General features: G+C 39.3%; 1 protein-coding gene across 2 annotated transcripts in view; it reads left to right on the forward strand.

Annotated features, from left to right (window-relative positions):
- The window catches only part of LOC119011819 (cadherin-6-like), a 79814-nt gene that overhangs the window by 55226 nt on the left and 5194 nt on the right, over nucleotides 1–19394 (forward strand). For both annotated transcript variants that reach the window (XM_037085220.1, XM_037085221.1), the window contains 5 exons: nucleotides 3693–3943; nucleotides 7607–7743; nucleotides 9637–9758; nucleotides 13306–13423; nucleotides 17339–17590. In XM_037085220.1, the coding sequence (XP_036941115.1) occupies nucleotides 3693–3943; nucleotides 7607–7743; nucleotides 9637–9758; nucleotides 13306–13423; nucleotides 17339–17590 (880 nt within the window). The remainder of the gene's footprint in view (nucleotides 1–3692; nucleotides 3944–7606; nucleotides 7744–9636; nucleotides 9759–13305; nucleotides 13424–17338; nucleotides 17591–19394) is intronic.

Genomic DNA, 19394 nt, shown 5'->3' on the forward strand with positions numbered 1-19394 from the left:
GGTGCGAGAACCCCATTGTAATCCAAAGGATTATAAGGGCAGTGACCGGTGCAAGCACCCTCTTGAAATGCAAGGAATTTTTCTTCCAGCAAATGAATAGCTTTAATGAGGGTTTTAAAATACTTTAACATAAATAAAACTTTGCACAAAATTAAAAGTAGGTTTTTTTTATAGGTTTCCGTCAGCAAAATGGCTTGTTAGCACTACCCTAAAACAAGGCCCCTGGATGAACAGGATTTAGTCTGTAAAAAAGTGGTAAACAGAAGGGGTGGGGTTCTGCTACCAATGCAATATTTTGTACAGAGGTGGATAAGTTTTCCAGAAATGAGTCGTTGCATAAGTAAGTTGTAAGCTGAAACATTATTTATCCACAGCCAGAAGGGACTGAAATATTCTACCAGGCAAGAAAAGAGGGTTACAATAGCCGATGTGTTGGTCTTAAAGTCAGGTGTGGTCAGGTGCACTGAGGGCGGATTGCTATCTTGAGGCAGCAGAAAGTGACAGTACTATAGACCAACAAAAAGGCTGATCAAAAGTCAAAAGCACAGCCTGTTTTTTGCTATTTTAAGAGCACATTATTAAGATACACTTACACAGGCAGGTTCACACAGTGCAAACACTCTTACATGCACTTAAACAAATCCATGCACGCAGTAATGTCACTGCATCATAAATCTTGGAACATTTTATCTGCTAAACTAAAAGCTGTAGTTATATTACATCCCCCATCCTCCTTCAACACCCACGTTGCAACACGCGTCTCAGAATATTTGGCAGACATCTACACTTGGACAGCTGTGCATCACCTCAAACTCATCCTCAGTAAAGCTGAGCTCCTCTTCATCCTGGGGAGAGACTGCCCTCGCATGGACCTGTCAGTCACTGTCGAGGATGCATGGGAGCCGCAAGGAATTTTGGGCCCCATGACAAAAAAATCTAATTTGGCCCCATCTGTGCAGCTGTTGTCACCACATCTCTAGGACCTAACTGTCCCATCAAATGCATGGGAATGATGCATGATGGGAATAATAAAGTCTGTATCACAGATGTCATTCCATAATTCAATCTAAATGAACATATCAAACTGAATTATTTTAATATTGTTTGTAACGTACATGCAGGCTGAGGTATGCTACTCACTGTTTCCAACTGTGTAGCATCAGACAGTAGACTCCCTGCAATTCTAATGTCATTGAACACAATGCTGCTCAGCTTCTTCACTGGGACAGGAAGGGGACAGTTATGGGGAGACTGACCTGCTGCTGACTCATCAGTTGTTAAGTCTGCTAAAAGGAGCAGTGACAATGATTTAATATGAAAATCTTGCTGAACGATTCCTTGCACTGATTAAATGTTGATGAAATGTAGGCTAACACTAGTCTGTAGCTAGGTAGCGTATTTCACTATGGACATTAAGCCAACAGGTTAATAGCACTCACAGACTGAAGGCTACCCACCTTTCTTGGTGACAAACTGGGTTACAGATTGACACCCTTTCCTTTGTCTTTCCTCTCTTTCCTTTTTTGAAAACCAGATTTTGATTTAGGCAACACTGTGATCACTGCAGTTCTGGCACATCTACTGACTGCAACTAAACACCCTCACTGATAAGTGCGCTAAGGAAGGACCAAACCATTTCATGCAGATACAGGGGGGTGGTCAGTCAGTATGGATGTTTACTTTTAGGTCAATGGGGATATTTAACTTTTACTTACTCAGCAGCTGCGTCGAAACCGTTGCAGCTTATCCAGAACATTGTAGCGCACCTCATTTACAATCTTCCCAAATTCTCCCATGTGACGCCCCTCCCCCATGACCTCTGCTGGCTTCCTGTTGCGGCCCGCATCCAATTCAAGGCGATGGTGCTGGCCTTCAACGGAACTGCACCCATCTACCTCCAAACACTGGTCAGACCACATGCCCAGCAAGAGCACTTCGCTCATCTACATTAGCTGTCTGACTGGTACTGCCATCACTGAGAACAAACAAAGCCTGCTCAGTGAAGTCACGACTCTTCTCTGTTCTGGCACCTCATGTGGAACGAATCCCTGACTAATGTCACGACAGTAGAATCACTCGCCATCTTCCACAAAAGATTCAAGACTCAGTTGTTCAAGATTTCACCTCGACCCCGCATAGCATGACTCCCTCCCAACTGATAAATAATCAATTAAGTTAATCAACTAGGACTCAGGCGCAAATGTACTTTAATGTAGAGATAACCATGTTGTCTCTGCTGCTAGAGGATATTTTCCTTATTAAGGATGTGTTTCACTGCTCTCATCCTCACTGTTGATGATCATGGTGATAATTTTTATGACCCCAACTAAACTTGTTGAGAAGAAGACATCCACTGAAGAGCCAGAGTGAAAGTTTTTGCAAAGTCTTTTATTTGATCTTTTTTTAATATTCACTATTGACATTCTAATGACATTCTTAATTAAAGAGTTCAAAACAAAAGTTTTTGTGAAGTCACTTTTGGAAGACTTTTTAACATCAATAGCAGACATCCAAAGGACAGCTACTTACGGGTCAAAATTAATACTTTAGTAAAGTCTCTAATTGACTCACTTAAAGTTCAATCTAGCAAATGTCATTTCTTCTACTATGGACTTCATTAGTCAGACTATATGGTATTTCAAGTGGGATCCCAACTGCTGACTGCAAGAGATTCTGTTTACAAGGCAGGCATTTCACCTAGAAATCTATCAAGCGAGAAATAGAGAAAAGAGCTATAGAAAAGCCAGTTGTGGGCCTGCTTTTGTATAGCGCTTTTCCAGTCTACAGACTGCTTAGCTTTACAACACTTGTGACATTCACACACACATTCATACACTAATGGCAGAGGCTGCTCATCAGGACCAATTTGAGTATCTTGGTCTAGGATACTTGCTGCTGGGGGCGGCCTGGGATTCGAACCAGGGACCCTCCGCTCAAGCTACAGCTACAGCTACACCCGCCCCTTTTATTACAATCTATAAATCCTGCCTTTTGATGCACAACTACTTAGCCATGGACACGTAGCAGCTAAAAAGTCATATTATCTCAGGATCAAATCAAAATTCACATATGGATAATTAAGATTAATTTCAAGTCATTATGGAAAACAAGTTTGTACAATGACATTTATGTAATTCCCAAGGCCACATGCATACACAAAAAATTACACAGACTTATGAATAAAAACTATTAAGTTGGAAAAAAGTTGAGTTGAGTTTTGATAATGAATCAAAGAGTCACACAGCCTGAGGAAGAAGTTGCTCTGTACTCAGGTGGTACTGCAGCAGTAACTTCTGTATCTTCTGTAAGATGGCAGCAGCGTGACCTGACTGTGGCTGGAGTTTAAGAAGTTACGTTTTTTTTTCTCTGTGCCTTTTTTTCACCGGGGTGGTAAAAACTGCTGCTTGCTAACACATTATAGCAAGTTCATAAAATGTCAATATTATGTGTTCAGCTTGTTCTGCTGCCCCCAGCAGAGCAAAAGGTCAATCAGTGCAGTTTTAATGATGGTTTTATTGTCCCTACTGGCCACAATACACTGTTTTTGTTTTTATTTATTTATTTTTTTAAATTTTAATGGTCTCATGAGAATTAGATTTTGCCAAGAAGTGCTAATGCCATATCTTTACCAACATGATATTACTACAATGATATTATTATTGTTTCTTGTTCTTGTCTCTTTGCCTCTGCAGTCTCTGGATTATGAGAAGAAGCCGTCCTACACAGTAGAGATCCAGGTCCAGAACACCCAGGTGGATACTCGCTTCATGTCTGCAGGCTCCAAAGACATGGCCACAGTTCGGATTGCGGTGGAGGACGTGGACGAGCCGCCACTGTTTGATAAAGCAAGCTATCTGATGGAGGTGAAGGAAGATGCTGCAGTGGGCGTGGCTGTGGGCTCAGTCAGTGCCATTGACCCCGATGGAGCTCGTAGCATTGTCAGGTGAGATAAAACCTGATCAAGATTCATGCATATGGACATTAGTCAATTTTCTACATTTCCGAGATCTTAGATATACTGTGTTTTTATCACATATTCAGATATTTGTTGACATTCCCATCCAGCAGTCCTTCGTCAACTATTTTTTGCACTTTTATGTTTTTTGGTGGATTTTTACTGCCTATTTCCGCTGTCACAGCAGTGGCAGTGACTTTTTTTTAACCTAATCTGAACCAGAACAAACCTGGCTGGCTGTGATGTGAAGTCCAGTCTGGGGGGTAATAACATTAGCATTTGCTAGTGTTAAATTATAAAACACAGTAGGCCATCTAATGAAGCAGTGGTCTTTTCTACTTGATGACTTGATTGATAGCATGCTTTTATATCATTATAAAATAAATGGCAAATTGTGTTTTGATAGTACCAGGAGTGCCACAGTAACACAAAGGAAATCACCACAGCTGAAGACAACATATTGGAAGTGTCCACTCATGTCTGTTTACATAAACACCATCAACGAAAACTGATGATATGTGAGGGTCTTGAAGGGTCATCCCACTTCATGGAGGGAGATTTCAACCACTAACTCTGCTCTGAGGGGCCAGAGGGAACTCAGAAATGTAGGTTAGCCCTTAAAAAAGGAAATTAAATTGAGCAGTGTAGATGCTAAATGATCCTTATTTTTCAGCATCAATGCTGACAAAATCTGATTTGCCCGTGGCTTGTAAGTGACAGTTAACAGCACACATGTGAATGCTTTGACTGGCTTCAGACACAAATACTGACACAACCACTAACCCCTTTATAATATTTTTTTTCTAGTTATTTTGACTTTAGACTCTAAAGTAGTTGTGTCGTATCTACAGTTCAAGGCTGTTGCTCTCCTGTTAGTAACTGTCCATTACTGAAATAGCAATCTTCAGCCTTCTCTGTCACATATACTATGCAACCATAAAACTATCACTTGGCACAAACCATGAGAGGGTTAGGGTTAGACACAATAGACACAGTGTTTTCACTCTTTACACATCTTCTATATACTTATTAAGTGTCATATGCAAGAATAACTTAGCAATTAAACAAAAGGACATTTGGGAATTTCCCTTACAGTAGGCTTAAGAGAAATACCATGATGTGTGGATGAACGGAGGGACGCCAGCAGTATGAGCATGTTAAACTAAGAGGAGATGAACTGTGACAGGCAGGACAGAGCCCAGCTGGAAAATGGGGCACGGCCCTTGTTTCTCTGCATTTAAAGCAGGCTTACTGATGGAGAACATATTCCAATTAAAACAAGCATGGAACCATGGAGAGCTCTAAGAATTGATGTGTTCCAGGGGGCAAATTGTTCCAGTGTTTCTGCCTTTGTGTATGTGACAGTATCATCTATTGAGATTGTGTCAGTGAACTGTTATTTTACTGTTGAGTGCTTTGTAATTTTGATAGAGCCTGGATGTACTGAGGCAGTGTTTCCTTTTAGATTCATATATCTCTCTATGGAAACAATAATTAAGTCTGAGTGGTACATAATAAACAGTTGATAGCTGTTTGATGCTGTACTTTAGAGCTGATCGTAATATCAGGACACTGGAGATGTTCATATACAGTACAATATGAGGTTATTGTTCACAAAGCAGTTTGCCCCCAGTTTGAGAGGCACACAGAGGCAAAGGCATTTCAGTGTTATTATCTATGGAGCGCTGTGAAGCTGTGAATAGCTGCATTCAGCTAGTCAGAGTTAGAGAGTTAGAGTTATTAAAAGAAATAGAGACAGTCCACAGACGGAAGGAAGAGATCCTCAAGTAGCTGTGATGTTTTGATAAGACTTAAGTAAGATTGAATAGGAGGAGGGGGCAGAATGCGGCAGATTTTAATGCAGCACAATACTGGGATTCAACTGCTGTCCACAGTTTACTATCCAACCTTACAGTTCAAAATTTGGAGTCATTTTTTTTTGCTTTCAGAATGCACTACAGAGTTTAAAAGAGAATACATTCTGAGGCCAATTTTCAGTTATCAGGTAATCCTTGTTTTCACCAAAGTGCTATGGGTATAGTGCCTATAGTACCTGGACATATCCCTTTAATCTGTTTTGTGTTTCCACTTGAGACAGTACTTATAAATGTAGGTAGGTTTGTTGCCAGTCAGGTTTCGGGGGTAACTCCTTTCATTTGCCCAATAGTTGGGAAACTGGAGTAACTGATCTCAACCCTTCAGAATCTACTGCATTTATGAACTAAACATTGTAAATATACTGTACATTACTGACACTGTTTCTATATTACTCAGTGGCCTGCATACAATAACGTAGAGAAAAGAGCTACAGAAATGCCAGCTATGGACTAGTAATGGATTTTCCAGTCCACAGACTGCTTAGCTTTACAACACTTGTGACATTCATCCGCTGACACACACATTCATACACTAATGGCAGAAGCTGCTCATCAGGAGCAACTTGACTGTCGAGGGATTCTCAGCATTCACTTTCACTTTTCTTTCACTTTTCTCTTTCTCTCTTCCTCAACCACACTGCTCATTCCCCATGCACAGGACACACAGTTTTCATCACTTTCTTCTTAGTATGTTGTTTATGAAAACAAGCAAACAAGCTTTGCTTGAGAAAAGGCTGCAAGAAGAAAGACAGACGACTGCCGAAAAAGTCTGAGTCAGTGAAATCCTACATCAGAATGCAGGCAACACTACTACTCTTGTCTACGACTGACCATTCAGTATTTTGCAGTGTCTTAACTCTACCTTTTAGTATTGGATCAGTGGGTTAGGTACCTCAACAGAAGGGCAGCAAACAACAGGACAGCATGTAGTTTGGCATCATCTAAATCTTTTGATAATGTAAAGCCAAAAGTAACCGTTCTAATGTGTAACTCACTGGTGGGAAGGAGACATTTGACCAGGAAGTCAAGTTTGAGGGAGAGATCCCAGTGTTCAGCTTTTTCCTGACAGTTCTCTCTCTCTCTCTCCCTCTCCCCCTTTTTGCTAAAGTTGACTTCAGTTTGAACCACCAAAAGCTATTCATAAAAAAATCACTTTTCATCAGTGGAATACAACCTAAAGGTCCAGTTAAGTGTTTGGGCTATACTGCAAACTAGATTCTCTAAAAGACAGTGACAGCTGAGCTGACATGAACAGGTCCAATGCAGATGGTCTGTGTTGACATCGTTTAATAAGCTTCCTGAGGAAAAACTGTGTACTGTTGAATTTGTTCAAAGGCATCTGTCTGCACACCCACTTGGTAGTTGTTATAAAAAAAATGTATATGCTGCATTTTCTTTTTAAATCTGAACTGTTAACTTTCAGGCACATTGGTGAAACCAATGAAAATGTTCTTCCACAGTCGCATAGATTTTTCCAGTGCAACAAAAACATTTGCAAGCTGCCTGTTATGTATTTTTTCAGTGTACTTCATATATATATATATATCTGTAACTATTACATTAAATTTACATTATATTTAATTTGTAATTTCATTTGGATAGAGGCTTTGTTTTATCTGGCTAGTGCCACTAGTATCAATTTAGACTCTATCACCATGTGTGCTCCTTCATCACAGATAATTCTCCCTATTGTGGTGACTCACTGGTGTGTTACTGTAGTTCATCCCACCCACTGGCTTAATTTCGCCCTTTCACATCTTGTGGTTCATTACAGGTACTCTATCGACCGCCGCACTGACATGGACCGCCTTTTCAACGTACATCCAGGGAATGGCTCTGTGTTTCTGCTCAAAAGCCTGGACAGAGAGAAGACTGCCTGGCATAATATTTCCATCATCGCCACTGAGTTCCGTAAGTGTGATGTGGTGTCTTGATGTGGAGGGGCTTATTTAATATGTGGAGTTGAGAGTCTCTGTGACAGGTTTCAGTTTACAAAGAAAACAGCAAGAGAGCTGTGAGGAAATACTTTGCAGCCAAGGCAAATTGACTAGGAAAGGCAAGAATACAAGCATGTCCCTATCTAAGTGATGCTACAGACCAGCTCACATAAGGTGCTGACACAACAAATTTCACACCTGAGGGACAAAAAACCAACCCCTAAAAATAATTTGAGAGGTTGGTGATAACTTTGCCACAGCAATGAGATGCCACGACATGACAGAAAAGTAGGGGGGGACTGTTTTATCCAGCTGATTTTGTATTGGCTGCACTGCACACCAACAACCACCAGGTATCACATGTAAGCAGTCCAGACTATAGAGAACATATCTGGACCCTGAGCTTCTCTCCCCTCCCTCTGGAACCAGATATGCCATTTTATTTCCTCATTGGCTCAGTCCATATCAAAGCGTGTTTCGAAGTGCATTAATTAGCTGTTTACTGTGCGTCAGAATCAAAATCCTTGTCGATATTAGTTTGCCACTCAGGACTATCTAGAGTAAGGGTTAGTTTAATCCACATAATGTGTAATCATGCATCGGCTCCATGCTAAACTGCTGCTGGACAAACTTATATTCTGTTAGCCTACAAACTAAATCTTGGTTTTGTTAATGATATCAGCTATAAAAAGTAAGCAACATCTAAAATTGTCCAGCACACACACACAGGTCTCTGTGAGAGCTTGCCTGCCTTCTTCAGGTTGAACAGTTTTATAAAACACTTATATTTTCATCTTGTGTAAAATGCACATGGCAACAGATAATAAATAAGGCTTATCAATGCACAAATTAAAAAATATATAGGCCTAAAAGCTGTAAATTGGCACAGGACATGGAAAAGGCTGAAGATCCTGCTCTATGCTCTGTGATATGAATACAGAGCTCCCTCAGGGTCTTGCTCATCATTTTCTCTCTCGACTAGTGATGAAAAAAAACATAAATGTAGTGAGTCAAAGTTAAACTGTTTTTGACAGAAGAAGCTGGGTACTGTTTGGTCACGATGTGAGTCTGATGATTTTTCTTGTCATCACTCATGAAACACTGACGCCTGAAAACAAAATCAGTAAACCTTTCTTTTATAGTCCCCTAATTACCAGGTATTTACCTGGTAAATTCATGGTAACACAAAAGTGCTACTTGGTAATTACCAATGGTAATAAGAAAGTAAATACAATGAAACTATGGCCAAAATGCTGGGCATTTACCTGGTAACTATATGGTAAATTATAGTGTGTTATTGGGTAATTACTGCTGGTAATAAGCAGTCAGCTACAGTTCCAGCTATTTACCCAGTAAATATATGGTAATAAAAATGTGTTTCTAGGTATTGTATTTACCAGGTAAATACCTGGTCATTAGGGGACTGTAAAAGAAAGGCTTACCACAAAAGCTATTGAGTTTCAGCTTTCTTTAATATGAGATAACCCCAACTTCCATAAAGAAGAACTGACAGTGTCACAAGTTAAGTCTGATTGGTTGCCTAGCTTGAAGAGAAACATAACAGGCCTCCGCTCAAAATACAATATATCAGATTTTTTTATTATTTTATCTTTACTTAGACATCCACTTTCCTATGTGAGCTGTGTCTTTAATCTCTGGGCTCACGCTAACACATACAAGAGAAAATATGTAAATATTAAACACTAAAATATAAAAACACTAACACTCATACTTTCTGCCTCATTAGATACTTACATGGTGCCTTTAAGCAAGGCACTGGAATCAGTATAATGGTTTAGGCTATACCAGATAGCATTTGTGTACAAATGGAGCAGGATGTTCAGTCTTTTGTGTGTTTGCTTTTTAGATAATCCCCGTCAGAGCAGCCATGTTCCGGTCTACATCCGCCTGCTGGACATCAACGATAACGCTCCCATCTTTGCAACCGTATATGAAACCTTTGTCTGTGAGAGGACCAAGGCTGGTCAGGTATTTAAGCTCAATCACTTCATGCTGTTCAGTAGTAGAAATATTGCACTGTCTGACTTAGATAGAAAGACAAGAGGAGTGACGACGTCACTATGCGCAGGAAGTTCAATTTGTCCTTTCGACAGTTAAGCAACCAAACGTAATCAGGATGGAGCAGCATCAGGACTGACTGTGCACAGAATCAGAGCCTCAGGTTGATGTCCAATAGCATTCATCTTCTGAATCTAGTATGAAATCCACCTATTCATTCCATGTTTTGTTTCACTGGTAAAATGCACTTTAGATAATCATTTAAAAGGTGTTGACCTCTGTTAAAAAATATTCACTTTATACGTGGAGCTAAAAGTGAGAACAGAATCTACATGAGATACTTTCTTCAAACACTGGTGGCCCTGATTCCAAACTATTAAGCTAAGAAACTTTTATAATATGACATTCATGAAGGTTTAACTGGAGAATTCTAACTCCTGGGGATGGTGTGAAGCAATCACCACTTTGCTGGCTGTTGCTGAACTGCAAAATGAATACATTACCATCTGTATTACGCTGGACTTACATCATGCAATGTGGAGACAACAAGATACAGAAAGTGTCCCTTAGAAGACATTAACAATCTTTTATAGTGATTTTCAGACAAAGAACCAGTCCCCAGATTTTCAGCTGTAGCTCTCTTTTGCTGTGAAGCTCAGGAAATGGTTTGAGGATTATAAAACTTAAAAATCTGACCCACCAGCTTTTGGGTGGGCAGATTATATTTGAATTTTTAGGATAACTATTCATTTGAGAAGGAAAGCAGCACTTCACACAACCACAACCAACTTTTGAAAATTGAGACTCCTGACCAAAAACAACGCTTTTTATTTTTAGGAATGATTTAAGTGTTTCACATTCTATAGTCACAGTCAGTTAACTTTTCATTTTTGCGTGTAATTTGTGTTTGGAGCAGGTGGTGCAGTAGTTACAGTGCAGTGTTATGCTCAATGACTCGATTATGGGACATGCCATGTGGGAGAGGCTAAAGTGGGGGACTAATCCCTTCTTATGAATAGAAATACAACATTTGCATGGAATCAGCCATTACTACTACACTGGCCATTGTACTGGGCTGGAAGAATATAGGCCAACATGTATCCTGTTGGAGACTGTTGGAGATCTTCCTTTTTGTAAATGCGGAACTATCTTTTCATGCCAGCCTATTAATGTGAGTCAATGAAAGTACTGAGAAAGATCATTTTAAAGTAATAGTAAAAGTCAATATTTCATCAGTCAAAACTTAATATTACATTCTCTATGGGATGCAACTAATGTGATTCAAGTATGTATGATTAAACATGTGCACATACACACACAAACACACTCTTGCAGCTGTGAAGCTGATAACTGTGCTCCTGGAGACCACTTTTTCTTTTTTTGTGGTGGCTGACAAGCTAATCTGTCAGGTCGCTGACAGGAGCTTTCACACATGGAGTACTGTAAATCTGGTTTTACACACACACACACACATATAGTATACACACACAAATATACCATGCATCTGATCTCATGCACATTTAAAAGAATAGAAACCCACATCTGTGGGTGTAATTACACACACACACGCACACCAATTAAAATATAACACAAAAAACATAAGTAGGTACAACAACCATATGCTGATGCCACACATGCAGACACACATTATCTTGACATTCCTCAGTATGGTGGCTTGCTGCCATTGGTCTCCTCATGTCCCTGTCATCCTGCCATCCTTTCATCCTTTAAGTCCTCTGCCTTTTCATCAGTCCATCAATGTTAATCAACAGTATTTGTTTTCTGGATATCCTTTGCTGCTTCCCACAGGCTCCGGATTTGTTTATTGTACGTGTACGTGTGCATGGGTGTGTTATTGGCAAAAATCTTTGTTGAAGCCTTGAATCACTCAGCTAGTGTCTCCTATTCAATTAAGTAAGACAGCATATAGAGTCAGCAGCTGGGAAATGATAGTAATATACAGCTTTCCAGGGTTCAACTACAGTCACCCTGTGCACCCCAGTGCATTCACAGTCCTAGCTATTTACCCAGTAAATATATGGTAACAAAAATGTGCCTAGTAACACTTTTGTGTTACCATGAATTTACCAGGTAAATACCTGGTAATTAGGGGACTGCACATGAAAAATATTTGCATTAGGCAGCTCTTGATTTATTAATTATGTCAGTATTTTTTTATTTTTTTATTTTTTTTGAAAAGGAAATGGAGGATTAATACGCCTCCATTTTAGAAAGATAGGGTGGAATTTTCTATTGGCGTCTTTACAGCACACAGTGAGGACAGCAGAGTGTCAATGTTTAGCAACCTCTAACCCTGCCATCTCTTTCCACTAACTGACTGCCATATTAGAGTTTTTCTTGATTGCTTTGACCTGCTTAAAGAAAGTGGGATCCACTCAGTTTTCATCATCACTGTCTCAGCAGAGCACAAGACACCTCTTGCAAATGTGTTAACCCTTTCTCATTGGATTGACACATTTTCCCCACCCTTTTGCAGAACAGTTAACACGGATGTCATTCAAGCAGTCCACACTCCATTGTTTTAGCTATGGTAACCAAACAGAAGCCATCTGTTCCAAACTATTAGAAACTACCTACATCAGTATGAAATCACTGAAGCACCTGTTTGACAGTCCTTCGCACAAATCTTCAATGAGCAATCAGTCTGCAGGCCTTAAAAGGTGCAGCGCCTGTGTTGCTCTTTGCCAACATGGATGGAAGAATTCCAAGGCAGATGAGAGTGAGAAATAGGTGCAGAGGAATGTCAAGGTTGGATTAAGGCAAGATTTTTCCCTTGGTGCATTGCAAAGAGAGGATATTGAATTTGATGTGCATGAGGCCATGTGGCCCCATCGTCAAGACAGACGAGACTGAGTATCAATAGTGGCTATTTCACATACTATACAGTAATAGATTTTTATACTTTACTGTAATAGATTTTATCTTTATTTTATTTTCTATGATTTAAAACAAGTCCCCGGCTACGTCAGTTGTTCAGGAAAATGATGCTGTGAAGCTGCAGAAATGTTTTGTGGACTATGAGACTACCAGCTTTCTTCATTTCTTATACTCTAATAGATTTTATTTTGGTTTACATGCGTTTTGTGTAATATTTACAGTATTTGAGTTTTCGGTCACAGTTTGAAAAATAATCAATGGAATCAATAAAATGTGCATCAAAACAAACATGACAACAAATGGCACTGGCATGAAAGCTACGCACAGTAACAGGCTACAATGACAAGCAATGGTGCACTGATTCACACTGAGTGCTGTATTTTGACTTTTGTTGTCCACTGTGTACTGGTTGTCCAGTGGTTGATTGGAAGAGCATTTGTTGCATATTTTAAATGTTTTGGCACGGTTAGAGCTTTTTTGCAAACAAAATGTGTCATTTTAACCATGAGTGCCACTGTTTCAGCCTCTGTGTTAACTGTTTTGAAAATGTGGAGTTTGAGTTGACTGCTGTATCAAAGCTATCAAGAAAAACTGTAATGGATGTTGATGTCTCTGACAGCGGATCCAGACAGTGAGTGCCGTCGATGCCGATGAGCCGTCAGCAGGACACAAGTTTTTCTTTAGCCTGGCTCCTGAGGGGACCCACCGCAGCAACTTCACTGTCCGTGACAATGGAGGTAAGCAACAATTGACCAGGCACAGTGCCTCAAACTGAGTTTTTAAATTATATGGAACAGGTTCCCCCTTTCTTTTGGTTTGTGAGGCACAAAAAGGGAAATCCACTTTCGCCTCTTCTATTTATATTATTTCTTGAACCACTAGCAATAACTATAAGCAAGGAAGCAAGAATTAATGGAATATAGGCCAATGGGAGAAAGCATTTTTATATGCGGTTGATATTTCCTGCCTGGTTTCTGATACAGCATCCTCTACCCAAGCCCTTCTTGATAGAAATGAAACATTTTCTCTGATTTCCGGCTATAAAATCATCTGGAATAAATTGGAGGTTATGTCTATATCTAATTTATGCCATTCAGCTACAGTTGGGGGTGGCCAATTTCAGTGGATTATTATATCATATTTAGTAGTCAAATTCTGTGCAAATATGGCAGATATAATACATATTAATATGGACCCCCTACTTATGAAGATGAAGCAGTAATAACCACTTAGGGTGGACAGGAATAGAAGAAGAGCTTACCGCCCCCTTCAGTCCACTAGAGGTTTTTTCATAAAACACCCCATCTCTGGAAAAAAACTAAGTAAATTTTTTAACATTCATGTCAGGTTGAATGAAGTTCCTGGCTGAAAGCATGAATGAGCAGTTAAGTTTTAGAAATGCTTGAAAAAAATGGATTTCTGTCCATTCACTTGAATGGGGGAAAGTGGCCAAAAAATGTAGCGTATTAGTGAAGGTATGAATTATATGAATGAGAAAAGTAATAGCACAGCATTCCTAATGAAGCTTAATATTTTGCTGTTTGAATGGGGTTAAAATGGGTTCATGCACTCAGCTGTGAGTCCATCTAATCCCCCTCCCTCTTGTCCAGTGGACTAGAAGGGCCACAAAAATCTCTGTCAGTGTAACTGACACATATATTGTTATTTTTTTAAGACCTGCAGAAAACAGACATTATTAGAGCTACTGTGTATGATTAAACAGTTTGAGTTAAGCAAAGACGAGGCAAGTACTGAAGAACTTGGGGTTGTGAATGCTGGCTGTTGAAATGCTGATGCCAAATGGACAATGCTGGCAGTAATACATTGTAAAAATATATGGAATATATGGAAAATGTGGAATACTGGCTGTAAATTCATGGCTGGCTATAGATTCAAAATATACTATAGGCTGTGCAGATCTGTGATGCTGGTCAAATACTATGGATGGGACTGAATAGTTGAATAAATCTCCTGGTGTATCAAAGTTGGGGAACACTGAAATATTTAAATGGAGTTTCTGGCTTCAACATTGAATGTGCAGATAAAAAGTGTGTGTGTGTGTGTGTGTGTGTGTGTGTGTGTGTGTGTGTGTGTGTGTGTGTGTGTGTGTGTGTGTGTGTGTGTGTGTGTGTGTGTGCATGCTTTGACTTAATTTGTGCACTCACTGGCAAATCTGTCGCAGCTCCCCAGTTATATCTAAGTTGGTAGTGGGTCAGTTTAATGGGACTTAATGCAACAGTTGGTCAGTGCGCCTGTCATTTTAAAAGCACACTGAGCCAAAGGTTTTGGTCTGACTGCTTTCATAGGCACATGTGTGCGACCAAATGAAAAATAATGAATTTTCAACTGTGACTGTGTAAAAAAAAGTATGAATGATATCAAAATATGAGAAAATCCTAACTGAATGGAGTTTCTATGTGAATGTGTGAAGGACCGGGAAGAGTTTTTAGTATAAGTGAGTTTGAAGGGATTTATAATTGACTTCTAACCTAGCTTCAAGGAATGTTGAATATTTTGAAAGGTTTAATGGGATTTGAAGGATAAATAACACCTTTAAATGTAGACAAGGTGTGGAATATTAGAAGTACAGTGATGAATATTTCTAAAAGTTTGAAAGATATCAAAGGTCTGAAGCTGGCTGTTGAAAAGCTAATGTCAAATGCACATTACTGGCTGTAACAAATTTGGAATCATTCCAAGAATATATGAATGATGTGGAATATTTTAGGATTTGTTAAAAAGCTGGCATTAAATGCACATTGTTGGCTGTAAAAACTGTAATAAGGCCAATAATGAGTGGATGATATAGAACATTTTATGGTTTGTTGAAAAGCTAACGCCAAACAGAATAGGTGGCTTTAACATATTTGAAGTTGCATGTGAAGAGTATTAATAGTCCTAATAGTGGGGAGAAATTCAAACTGCAGTGCTGGCTTGAAGTTGTGTAGAGAAGCAGCTCATGGAGTATGAAGACATTTTACAGTGGGAAAGAGTCATATTATATGAATGGTACTGAACATTTAAATCAATCCTATAATGTATGAGAGATTGGCAACATTCAAATATTTAATTATTATTTTATTTATGGTGATTAGTAATAAAAGTGATTGATGTCAGCATCCACACTATTGTAGTAGTAGTAATATTAGTAAGTAGTAGTATTAGTAAAAGTAGTAGTAGTGGTGGTAGTTGTTGTGACAGCAGCCATAGGACAGTAATATTACAATAACCAATAATAATAGTAAAAAGTAGACTTATATATACATATATCTATAATATTGTACAATATGAATAGTGTTTTGTTATTTACAAATAATAAATATGGGTATTAAAAAAATGTCCAGATATTGCAAACCAAAAATGAAAAATGAGTTATGTACAGAAGTGAGGTAGTGGTGGTAGCAATAAAGAAGTACTAGTAAAACTACCAGTAGGATACAGACAAAGCATATATAACACTGGCTGTGTCACTGAGCTCAGTTACCTCAATAGAAACTTTTTTGAAACTTTTTTGCTTTTTTGAATGCTATTGCATATATTTTACATCATGAGTGGCAGGAGAAGAAGCCAAACACATGCATGTAGTACTTGTTGCTTGAAAGCCCACAGATCCAAAAGTGTTAGTCCTATTGCTGAAATAATCTTCTGAAAGAAGAGAAGATTTCCCATATGTATGGCTAGTTCCTGTTTAATTTGTCAATGAGGACTGAAAATTGTGGAATAAACAGGGCAAAAAGTAAAAAAAAATATTTTTTTAAGAAAGTGAAAATAGCAGAAGGATGGAAGAGATTCAACGTGCAGCATCGAAGGTGCTGTCAATCACCTTAATGAGCTCAGTACATAGAGGAGTTTATAAAAACATACAACTCAAACTGTACGATTTCATAAAGAAGAAAATATTTTCTTAATGAAAAAACTTTAATCTTTAGTCTTGTCAGTTGTTTGGATGAAGAAGAGTTTATAGGTGGGTAGGTTTGAAGATAATATGAACATTTTTCAATTTATATAAACAGGACAAATTTTGCAGAAAAAGCTGCATATTTCAAAAGGTATTGTAAGCAGAAAAATGACCTATAATAGCCATCATGTCCTTGAACCTGAGCATTTAGATAGGTGAATGGTTTATGTTGCACAATGGATGTGGAAGTAGTTGAAGATCAAAACATTTACAGATGTAAAAACTCAGTTAAATTCCAGAAGAACAATTTTTGAATGGTGTGTCAGCATTCAGGAAAATTAAGAAATTCCAGAATTACACTAATGTGAATAGTGTTATACAGGTAGTGCTATTGGTGAAGAACTCAGACAGGGAGATGTTTCTGAAAAGCTTTTATTAATCAAAATAAATCAGGAACCACATTGGACCTAAAGAGATTATGACTTCCTGTTGGGTTGTGTCTAAAACATTTATAACATTAATATAATAAGTATGAACATTAATAAAACAGTATTGATCTTGAACTTAATGAACTGCATTTGCAAAGCTCTCCATTATTCATTAAAGACATTAGTCGGACCCCATGTTTTTCCAGGGAAAGGGAGCAAGGACTTGCAAAAGATGATAAAAGATATAATCAAAATGAATACATTTGATGCATGGTGAACTGCAGGTGTGTTAACACAATAGTCTAACTGAACCTTCTCCCACTCAGATAACACTGCTGGCATCCTGACACGTCGAGCCAGCTACAGCCGCCGTCAGCAGAGTGTCTATCTTGTTTCTGTGGTGATCACCGACGGCGACTACCCCATGCAGAGCAGCACCGGCACCCTCACTGTGAGGGTGTGTACCTGCGACCGTGATGGCAACATGGAACTGTGCAATGCTGAGGCCCTGAGCAGCTCTCCTGGTCTCAGTACCGGCGCGATCATTGCCATCCTGCTGTGTGCCATCATACTGTTGAGTAAGTGTGTTTGTAATGTATCGACTTCCACCAGAGTTTTCAGTTGAATGATTACAGCATTACAGTTACAACCTTCTCAGTTTTCCCATAACATGCAGCTGCTAGCCAGTTCCCAGTTGATCACAAGTTACTGGGAGTCCCCCATCCTGGAGAAGTGTCTATATTCCACTGTAAACATGCCAGTTTATTCAATTGAGGGCGTCACCATGAGATGGTGGTTCTCTCACCCAAAAAAAAAACCCCACACACTGCACATTTCTAAACCATATTTTTCTACCCCATTACATCAAGGTTACACTTTTCTCCCACTACATTTATTTATATTTCAAAGTTGTAGCTAGGTCATATTATTAGAGCTTGAGACACCCAGCAGTATATATAGTTATTACAATTATTTCATCATTTGCCTGCTGCAGCCCTAAAGTTATGAACACATTAATGCATCAATAGTTCTAATCAACTAATAAATAATATAATACACATTAATAAACATTATTTTGAAAAGAACCATTTTTTTATTCAATTTATTCTGTCATAAAAACCCTGTGTTAATTTAGATCGTTTAAGCACATAAAATCTGTCAATGCTGATCTTTCTCCTCTGCATTCTCTGATTAAAATGTCTTCTCCTGGGTCACCCCAACAGCTCAGCTGGTAGAACTTGTGACTCAGGTACAAAGACCCTGCAGAAGACCAGGGCCAGAAAAGCTAAACTAAAAAAGTGCATTGTAACAAGAAAACAAATGTGGTAACAGTTACAGGAGATACAGCTTAATCCCCACAGTGATGTTCAGTAAAAGTGATTCAAGTAAAAGTGATGCAAGACAGTTAGGCACAGTATCACATAGCACAGTACAACAGTGCAACACAATAGAATACGCACGTATACGCACATATATATATATATATATATACACTATATTACCAAAAGTATTCGCTCACCCATTCAAATGATCAGAATCAGGTGTTCTAATCACTTGGCCTGGCCCCAGGTGTATAAATTCAAGCACTCAGGCATGCAGACTGTGAAACAAGACATTTGTGAAAGAATGGGCCGCTCTCAGGAGCTCAGTGAATTCCAGCGTGGAACTGTCATAGGATGCCACTTGTGCAACAAATCCAGTCGTGAAATTTCCTCGCTCCTAAATATTCCACAGTCAACTGTCAGCTCTATTATAACAAAATGGAAGCGTTTGGGAACAACAGCAACTCAGCCACGAAGTGGTAGGCCACGTAAAGTGACGGAGAGGGGTCAGCGGATGCTGAAGCGCATAGTGCAAAGAGGTCGCCGACTTTCTGCACAGTCAATTGCTAGAGAGCTACAAACTTCATGTGAACTTCAGATTAGCCCAAGTACAGTACGCAGAGAGCTTCATGGAATGGGTTTCCATGGCCGAGCAGCTGCAGCCAAGCCACACATCACCAAGTGCAATGCAAGGCGTCGGATGCAATGGTGTAAAGCACGCCGTCACTGGCCTCTAGAGCAGTGGAGACGCGTTCTCTGGAGTGATGAATCACGCTTTTCCATCTGGCAATCTGATGGACGAGTCTGGGTTTGGAGGTTGCCAGGAGAACGGTACATTTCAGATTGCATTGTGCCAACTGTGAAATTTGGTGGAGGAGGAATTATGGTATGGGGTTGTTTTTCAGGAGCTGGGCTTGGCCCCTTAGTTCCAGTGAAAGGAACATTGAATGCTTCAGGATACCAAAACATTTTGGACAATTCCATGCTCCCAACCTTGTGGGAACAGTTTGGAGCGGGCCCCTTCCTCTTCCAACATGACTGTGCACCAGTGCACAAAGCA

The sequence above is a fragment of the Acanthopagrus latus genome, chromosome 21 (assembly GCF_904848185.1).
Source record: "Acanthopagrus latus isolate v.2019 chromosome 21, fAcaLat1.1, whole genome shotgun sequence".
In the NCBI taxonomy this organism is placed as follows: domain Eukaryota; kingdom Metazoa; phylum Chordata; class Actinopteri; order Spariformes; family Sparidae; genus Acanthopagrus; species Acanthopagrus latus.